Source organism: Cavia porcellus, unplaced genomic scaffold, assembly GCF_034190915.1.
Source record: "Cavia porcellus strain 051 isolate PalLab524CR breed Dunkin Hartley unplaced genomic scaffold, mCavPor4.1 scaffold_9, whole genome shotgun sequence".
Taxonomy (NCBI): Eukaryota; Metazoa; Chordata; class Mammalia; order Rodentia; family Caviidae; genus Cavia; species Cavia porcellus.
In genome coordinates, this window is record NW_026947492.1 from 45314316 (window position 1) to 45324600 (window position 10285).

A 10285-nucleotide genomic window follows, 5' to 3' on the forward strand; every position below is an offset into this window, starting at 1 on the left:
AACAATTGAAAAGAAAATTTAAAAGCTCATTAAAGTATTTTTAAAATAATGACTTAATTTTATAGTATTTAAAAGAAGATTTTTAGGAAATTTAAAAAACCTAAAAAATAAAATTTAAAAATTGTAATTGTCCTGTCAAAGAAAATAAAAATAGTTGATTGCTATTATGTAGTAGAACAGAATGTATATAAAAATAAAAGAAAATTTCTGTTTCTCTTTTCATTTTAATGGAAACCATGTTATGTTTTAACCTAAGTTAAAACTAAGTTTTATTAAATATAAGGGCACTTAATTATGAACTTCTTATGTCCTTCTTTCTGCTTATTTTGAATTAAATTAACAGTTTCTTAAGGGTGAACCTTAGATTATTGGTTTCAGTTCTCTCATTTTAGTGAAAGTAGTTACTCCCATAAACTATTTTCTAAGCACACCTTGACTATGCCTCACAGGCTGGAAATTAACGATCAAGATACTAGGGAGTCACTTTCCTCCGAGGACTCTAATTCGAAGGTGACTGCCCTGTTTGCTGCTTCTTCATAAGACCTTTGTCCTGTACGTGCACAACCCTGGTAGTTCTGTAGCCGTATTCATGTGGTCTCCTTACACATGAGCAGATCATTGTTTAGTCAAAGACTAGAGGATACATCTCCACAGAACGCTAGACTTCCCATGGCTTCCCTTTCCCTCTCACATTCTGCTGTACAGATTCTAGCTAATTTGCTTCCATGAACCTATGAACCTATGAACTCCATTCTTTGTTCAATTTAAACTTTCTCTCAGTTTTGCCTGTCTGTGCTGCAGTATAAAGACTGCCTGTAGGTATTAAATGGAGACTTCAATCCCCACGTGACCCCACGGGTCATGGTTATGTGTTGTCTATTGCTCAGTATCTGAAAATACTTGTTTCATGCATTTTTTTTTTCTGGCAGCCTGTTGCTTGTTGTTTGGTTTTTCTGTTGCCATTCTAGGGATGAAACCCAGCCCCTTGCACATGCTAAGCAGGTGCTGTACCATTGAACATCACCTCAAGCCCATTGTTTAGTTTATAATGCAGAAAGTAAATGTAATCTCCATTTCCTGACATGACTGCAAGTACAAGTTTTACTTTCATAGTTTTATTTTTCATTTTTAAGGTGAAAACATATTTTAGTATTTAGTATAAGTTTTTTCATATGTGTTTAAATGGATTCATTGTCTTTCCCCATCAATTATTCTAAGACAATGAATATACATTATATTTGTCTAAGAAAATGTTAATCGTTTTTATATAGAAAGAATCCAGTGCAAATCAATAAACTCTGAAGGGAGATCAATTGAAATGCTATTAGTTTTTAAGATTTATTTTGTCTATTTGTTAGAGATGTGTATTACTTGACTACTAAAATTTTATGTTAAAGAGTAATAAAATTGATGTGGCATTCATTAGAATAATTATAGTATGTACATAAGGAAAATGTCTTCAGATTGATGTGTTGTAGTTTCTTATGAATGTAAATTAGTCATTTAAAATTATCCTTCCAGACTGTAACATATTTACTCTCCACACATATTTATTGCTGCTTATATAAATATTTGAGGAAAGTAAAGAAATATGTGTAAGTACCTAATGAAAGAAAAATTGACATGGTCAAGTGTGTTTATCAGTTAATCTCTATCACTTGTTTCTGTTTATATGGTTTCTGGCCTTAACTATAACATGTAATGAAAGAAAAACTAAAGCACATTCCTCAGATTCTTTCTACCCATGAGCAAATTTGCACTCAGACTTACATTTAAATTTGTTTTCTGCATTCTACTATGAAAAGCACAATGCAAATAAAATATTTTCCTGGTGGCTGTTTACATTTGGAAATAATTTACAAAGTATGCAAAATAACAGAAAATATATGCAAAGTGACAAAAATTAACTTTCATGCATACAAAGCATTCTTTTTATTACGTTTTGCCTAATTTTCCTTTTGTTTTATGCTCTTTCCAGGAAAACAGTTGGTGTTTTCTGCTGTGGACCCAATTCAATTTCCAAGACACTTCATAAACTGAGTAACCAGAACAACTCATATGGGACAAAATTTGAATACAATAAAGAATCTTTCAGCTGAAAAATCTGAGTTGAACCAAGACCCTAAAGAAAGAAGAGTGCAATTTTTAAAACTTGGAACTCAGCGGAATCAAACACTTTTTTTTGTGCCAAAGAATAGAAAGTTTTTCTTATTTATGATTATTTAAAATGAAAATGCAGAGAATGTGGTAATATGACAGGTTATGTTACATTACATGTTTAATCTAGAAACGAAAGAGGCCCTGAAGAGTATTTGATGTTATGATTCACTTTTTGGTGATCAAATTAAAAGACCATGATTAGGTTCACACTGTTGATTTTTATGACAGATTCAAGACTCCCTAGCGAGGAGCTGAACTAGTCAGTCTGATGATGATAGCTGTGGTCCTCTCTAAATTGTTTTTGGTTGAAAAAATACAAGATTGAATAAAATTAAAAATTTATTGATTCTCAAATTATATTTTCAACATTATATAAAGCATACTAGCTTTAATTTTGAAATGTTCCAGGCAAATATATTCCGTGTTTGAAGGTGCAGCACATCACTTTGTGTTGATACGGGTACCTTGTGTTGATATCTAATCTTCTTCACTACTGATGCTAATACCTCTGAGATCTGTAACTATATGCTGATTGAATCACCTTTCTTTCTTTCTTTCTTTCTTTCTTTCTTTCTTTCTTTCTTTCTTTCTTTCTCTTTCCTACCTCCCTCCCTCTCTTCCTTCCTTTCTTGTCTCCCTCCTTCCTTCCTTCCTTCCTTCTTTTGGGGAAATCTGCCCTCCTTTAGAATGAGTTAGATACAATGATTTAATAAGTCTTTTTCATCTCCCAATTTATATAGCAGCCAATTTATATAGGCTGTTATTACTGTGTAGTAATGAAAATACCATTACTGTAAATTGTAAAGTGACATGTATATCATTTATAAATAAGCAATTAGTATATAAATAGTAATGATTTATTTTCTTTTTTAGAATTTTGGGTTTATTTTTTCATTTTTTAGGTCTTAGGTCTGAAGCACTTAAAGTGTTTCTTATAATTTGCACTTTTAGATCAAAGAGCAACCTATCTGGCACCAGGCACTAAAATACAAGCTCTCTCTCCTTGTTCATGGCTGGATTTATAATGGAGATAGTGAAAGCATAATCACATTCCTGAATGGGCATCTGCTATTTTATTTTCAACAAAAGCAGAAATACTTTTTTGGTTATTCAAATTAATCTTAGAATAAGGATTATTTTTGTAGTCCTGTTCAGTATCCTTAAATTATTAGGCTTAATGTTATCATTGGAACTATACTGCATGATTCTATGAGGTTATGGTCCTTGATTATTCTTTTCTCAGAGGAAAAAAAAATCCAATTTTCTGCCTTAAAAACTCAGACATTTATTCAGTTTATTGACTTTGCTTAGTATACATCTATTCATTTCTATCAAATATAATGTTGAAATCAGCAATTTGTCTTGATTTGCTGTGCCTTTGTTAAAATTTTGTGTATAATATGATACATGCTACTGCCTTTCTCTGTTGACTCGACAGTAGCAGTCAAGCATGCTGCACTCTCCTGAGTGACCACATCTTAGTTGCTTGTCTGTATTTCTTTTCCTCAGAATTCTTTCATCTCCTTCTGTGGAAAGAAAAAAAGCCCAAAAAACAAACAAAAATTATGGGAATGTGCAGTATTCCTGCAGAGTTAGCTCTAAAGGCATGTTTAATAATCAGTGTATCTTGGTTAGACTTTCTAAATTAAAAAAAAAATTCTTGATAACACATAGCAGAAACAACTCATGAAAGAAACTTGAATTATCCTAGCTTGATGTGCAGTACTGACATTTTGGTGATGCTATTCATGTAAACATCTAAAACATCTCGTTTCAATAGGACAAATTTCTTGAAAGAAAGCTGGTATTTCAGAGCAGGTCTGCCATGCTATGTGAACATCCTTCCAATTCTAAATCCCAGTAGAAAACTTAAAAAGAAAATAAACAAATATATAAATTGAAGTAGATATTCAATTATTAAATATTAAACTTAGTTTTTGTTACTGTGGATGGGAATGAAATTAAATCTTTATCACATACATAGTAGAGAGCTTTGCATTGTTTTGAATGATTTCATGGCGATAACTTGTCTTAAGTCTTAAATGACTAATTTTAGTGGCAATAAATACTAAAATTGCAATAGTGTCTGTAAATATCTTAGAAGCTTACTTTACCTTTGCAACAAATAAAATAGCAACATTTCTTCACAAGAAAATGCAAGCTTAAGAAACACTCTTTATTTGTCTGGAATCAGCATTCAAATGAACATTGTATGATAATTTGGATTCTGATGCTATCTGTGTCTTAGATTAATTGTGTGACTACCAAATGCCTTCTAACTCTACAGTTTTCTTATTTGGATGTTAGCTTTTTTTCGATAGTTTGTCTTTTTAACATCAACATGCATAGGATGAGATACAAGCCATTACATATAAATTACTAGGCCATCATTAGAAACTCTGGGTGAAATGACTAATCAGTATCAGTCATTTTAACCCATTCAATACTTTTCTTTCGTAAGAAACTATCAAATTTTTGTACTATTATACTAACAAGTTCATTTGTGAACAAATAATTCTTTGTATGTCCTAAGTCAAAAATTTAGTGTATTTCAATAGTTTTCGGTCTTCTTGGATATTCTTATTTATGCAAAGGAAGACTGTGATTTTACATATAAATGATAATAAAAGACCTTACATCATTATACATATGTAGGTAAATAAACACATAGTATGTAGTTATACATATTCAGAGTTTAGTTTGCTTTTTAAAAATAATTTCATGTAAAAATGAAATGCTTGGTAGTTCTTCATTTAGTGATTTGAAAATCTCAGCTGGGTGACTCTGTTATTATAGCCACTTGAAAAAAGGAATAAATGAAATGTAGATCAGCTGTAGGCTAAAGTGATTTAATTTATATAATCATGTTATTTATAACTTCCCAAATCAGTCTTTATTTTGAGTATTTACAGAAGGCAATGGTTTTAAATTATAATAGTCTTCAAGAGGCTTGTTAGAGAATGAAAGACTTTTGTCATCTATAGATAATGCAGACTCTGAAGATTCCTCTTTATGTTAAGGAGAGAAATTTTTAACCAAACATTTTGTTTTGTTTTTGTTTTGTTTTGTTTTGTTTTTCCTTTAAGGATGACTATACTGGATGCCCTATGAGTTTTCTAAACAAATCAATGGGACAAATCTTTAAATAGATACACATGACAATTTATTTTTTATGCTACTTAGAAAATTTCTATTTGTTTATATTATAAAAATATAAAACAGTGAGGTTATGAGTATTCATATTTTGCAGTGGAGGAAACTGATGTCCAAAGAGAGATAATAACTTGTTTTAAGACCTCCGTCAAGTTTGTAGCCTAGCTGAGACTAGTGTTCAATGTTCTCAGCTTTGCTACTGGAAGGCTATTTCGACTTCCTCTTGAATTATACATTTATTAAATTATCTAGTCCTGTTAGTTTAAATCTTTCTATAAAAAATCCCTACCTAGTATTGGGAAGAAAATAAGATAATTAATTTCAAGTACAAATGCAGAAAATTATGTTCTTTCTAATCTAACTTCTGATTCTAAATTTATTGGTCTTATATTTTGCCATTCAGAACCTTTCAGCTACCCGTGTTTAAACTTAATAATTTTGATAATGATATTAGATTCTCCAGAGCTGTGCACTGGAAAAATACATAGTAGTAAAGTTTCTAGGAAATGTTAACCCTATAGTTTTAACTTAGGTTTATAGATGGAAGTTATAACTTTATCAGTTTTTAAACTACCAACTAGAACGTTTATATTAACAAATAAGTATTTATTTTTACCTGTTCACATGACTATTATTTGCGTTTTGTACAAGAGAAAAGAGTCTTTTGAAAACTAGTAAGGCAGGAAATAATGAAGTCAAGCGTAATGACGTTTTATTCCACCCACAACAGTGCAGGAAGAAGTTACTGTTTCCTCCTGTCTGAATATACCATCTATTACACTAATTTCTTTATTTTATTCCACACTGTCTTCAAAGGCTAGAATTACAAAAACAAGACTGAATTTTCCAAAACAAAGAAGTAGACATTTTCCAATATATTGGAGCATCCATTTAAAGAGAAAAAGAAAAAAAACTCATGTGGATCTTTTAAAATTACCAGAAGTTAAATAATATTTATTTATTAATTGATAGTATTTTAATGCACAGTGCTGGGAACCATGTAGGAATTAAGAATTGGTAAGCATAATAAAATTTTCAGAGAATCAAAGGAATAAAGAAAAAGGAATCAAAGAAAATTGCTTAACATATCAGGACATGCTTATCCTTTTCTTTTTCTGTGTTGTACTATATTACATTGTATTGTGCTTATTTTTGGCTAATTTGGCAGATCATATTGATGGCATGGTCAGTAATCATAGCTTTTTTTAGTTTTACTCTTTGGTGATACACTCCCCAAGTATATACTTGAACTAACAAAATCTATCAAAAGGCATAAAATTACATATTATTCCTGACTGAGAAATTCTGCTTCTTCTTTTTTTTTTTTTTTTTTTTTTTTTTTTTTTTTTTTTTTGCTTTTAATAGCCTCAAAGAGGCTCAAATATGGGAAAACTGGTAATTTGATTTGGGAAATAAAAGAATATAGTGTTTTTTATTTCCTTTTAGGATTCCTTTCACCTTTTCATTAGTACTAGATTTTAATGCTTTGCTTTTGGTCAGAATCACTAGACTTCTTTAAGAAACAGATTTGATGAGCTGCTATTTGACCTAGAGAAGACCTCACATTAAATGAAAACAAGAACCACTAAATAATATACATAGCAATAAAGAAGAATAGGGTTTCATGCATTGCTTCTCTGGCATATAGTATTCATTAAAATTTTGTCTTTGCAAGGTCATGCTTCATAGCTATTCTTCCACCCAGGGAACAAAAGCATTCTTAATAACTGCAGACATTAAGAAACATATTCTCTCTGTTGTATCATAATGATGTATCTGTTCACCTAACAGCAGCACATTCATTTCGACATTGTTACCAATTTGATATGATTATATAATCTATTTTAGTGGTGTGAAATCTGCACAGTGCACAAGATGGGGACTTTGCTTACCTGCTGAAAAATGTGTCGCAGCCAACATGTTGGCTAAGGAGAAAGCAGTAAAGCCTTTTTTCCTCTGCGGCTGTCTTAGAGGAATGTCAAATAATGTACTTATGTTGGAATGTGACCTATGATGCATTCTTAGTTATGTGGCTGGAGGTGTTATTCATTTGTCCTCCAGTTTTCTGTTTTAGGAAAGATCAGGTTTTCAGTCAGCTTGACATCTCTAATGACAGGTCTGCACATGCCCCAGATACTACTGTACCTTTGCTTAAAAATGAGAATGATCTGCTTACCAAATGGCATTCACAAGAAATCGTTTTCACTGTATTTTATTCCCTACATTTTAGAATGTATTTTAAAACCAGTGGTAAGGATGGTAGAAATTACTTTAAAAAGTAGAAATAATTCATGTTATTGTATGGTGATCTGAGGAAGTCTTGAAGATCATTATGTAAAACAATCACCTCAGTTATGCTCCTACCACCTTAAGGCCTATATTGTCGGTGTTTTGGGCTCTTTGCTATTGTTGTTTGTCTTTTTTGTTTCACATATTTCTAGGAATTTGTTTTATATTGTTTTATTTTGTTTTCCCTCTAGCACAGAAAGGACAGGTATACCTGTAGAGACTCATACATGCATAGAACTTCTCCTAAACAGTTTATGAGAATTGATTATATAATGCATGATGAAATGAACAGCTACTTTGAAGAAAAAGAGACACTAAGGTACCCAGTGCTGACTCTGTAGTGTCATGCTGTGAAATCCAGCAATATTATCACTGTTTGATCTGAGTGATTTTAGTCTGTTATGAATTGTTTTAATTTCAACATACATGAAGATATGGACAGCTATTTTGAAGACAATGAGGGACATTATGGCAGCATTGTTGACTTCTCTATTATCTGGTTTTGAAGACCTAAAATGCCTTCATCATCCTGTTCTGATCAGTCTAATACTATTTTATTTTGTATGATTTCATCGTGTGTGAGGATATGGACAACTGTTTAGAAGAAAACAGACAATATGATAGACAGTGAAGATCTCTTGTTGTCTTGCTTTGAAATCTGTGTCTCTTACATTGTTTTCTTCTGATCCATTTTTTTCTGCTTTGTTATGTTTAATTTTACCCTCTCTAAAATAAAATTTTAAAAAATAGAAATAATTGACTGCCATGCTGTTTAACTTTGAATATTAGCCGGTGTTGTTAGCCTGTTAGTCAGCCATCCCTAGTGGTTTTTGAAGTGAGTAAGATCCTAGGTGAGGATGCAGGGCACATAGAGCCTTCTTCATCCTTAAAATATATCGGATCGTTTATTTAAAAACAGAAGCAATGTCTACCTCTGACTAATTTATAGGGCTGCAGTGTGGAAAAGTGTAGAGAAAGGAATGCGAGAAGGATGTGAAGAGAGAGATTTCCGGGGCAAATTTCTTTAGTCCTTTTTTATTATGAGTAAGAATAAAGCACTGTTTTAAGAAAGTAAAACAAGTCTTCTCTCCATTGTACCTGGCACTGTGTTCTGAGCAAGCTGAGAGGCACATACCCAGGGGCAGTCAGCATCACTGTCTTTGTTCTGAGATCTCCACAAACAAAGCTGCCTTTCTCTTTGGGTTTAATATATGCTTCCTGAATTCCTCTTCCCTTAATTTTGTTCCAGCCCTGTTTGCCTAGAGATCATTGTGACGATTTATGAATATTGAATTAGTAATTGGAAGGTGATATAAGTTACCCTCTTCATTTAAGATACAATGGAGAAAAGTACATGTTTATGAGACATTCTACTGAATTAAAACTAAATCTACTATCTTAGAAATAATTCTGTAAAGGAAAACCTACTGCATTGTAGCTACTTCTTCCTAGATGAAACTAAAATAAATTTATTGCTTTTTTTCTTTAATGAAGATGCCTCACGTGTTTTAACCAAAACTCACATTATTTGGTAGACTTTTGTATTTAAATTGTGTTTGCTCATCTTTATGGTAGATTATAAGAAAAAATTGCTTGAATGAAAATGAAATTCATAATAATGTGTAGTAACACTTTCAAACTTTCCTAGAATTCAGTGACAGCAGATTTGCCGAAGGGAGGAAGTGTCATCCTTCCATCAGAATGTGAGATGTTTGGCAATCCAGCATGGCGTTTGATTCTTGTCTAGTTAAATGGAGGTGTGAAGTTATATAGTGCTGGAGAGGAAGTGCAAAATCAAGTTCAATACTTGTAAAAATTGAAAAATGCATTTATTTTTATATGTGTTTTGTTTCTGTAAAATCATAGTACATTTGTAGAAAAACGTTATTGTTTTAGAAAATGACTTAGTGGTTAAAAGTTAAGTAGACAGAGTTCATCAAATATACCTAAAAATGAGCTGGGGATTTAGCTTAGTGGTGTAAGTGCCTGCCTGCCTGGCAAGTGCATGGTTGTGAGTTTGATCCCCAGACAGGGGGTTTTCATCCTAAAGAGAGGCCAAATAATCAAACTACTCATTCATGTGATGACAATAAAAAAAGTAATGTTTAAGGAATGGTCCTTTGAACCACAAGAATTGTCTTATTTCTAGGCTTAACAACATTTGTAATTTCCTTTCAGCAGTATGTGTAATTGGAAATACATGATTCTATTCTTCAAGTTTAGCAGGCTGAGATTGGAATTTGAGTTTTATTTTTTGTTTGGTTTCGGTATTCTCCATTTCATGTAACTGTGTCCATTAAAATAAATAGTAAATATGTATGTAATTTTAAAATGCTAAAACTGTATGTGTTTGGTACAGAAAATTATTAAAATTAATATGTTCATTATGATATCCAGCAAACCTTTCTATTTGATAATAGAGGATTTTAACTTTAAATAAATCTTGAGTATACTGTGTTTATGTCCATGGTATAACCTCTGCTTATAGATATTTTTTCCAATGTACTGCCATCTCTGTCTTGAAATCAAGATGAAGATAAATAAAAGAGTAACTCACGGGGTGTGGGGTCACCTCCCTGTAAGATGAGTGTGACTGAGAGGCTGAGACAAGCACATCCCGGCTCAAGCCCAGCTTGGGCAGTTTGGCAGTTTACTGAGGCACTATCTCAAAAGAAAACATTTT

The 10285-nt window shown here is 31.9% G+C and overlaps 1 protein-coding gene across 3 annotated transcripts in view; it reads left to right on the plus strand.

The window, feature by feature from the left end:
• Nox4 (NADPH oxidase 4) overlaps window positions 1-10061 on the plus strand; it is a 152219-nt gene extending 142158 nt beyond the window's left edge. For all 3 annotated transcript variants that reach the window (XM_063256287.1, XM_063256286.1, XM_063256288.1), the window contains one exon: window positions 1979-10061. In XM_063256287.1, the coding sequence (XP_063112357.1) occupies window positions 1979-2099 (121 nt within the window). In that variant the 3' untranslated portion in view covers window positions 2100-10061. The remainder of the gene's footprint in view (window positions 1-1978) is intronic.
• Window positions 10062-10285: the final 224 nt, after the last annotated feature.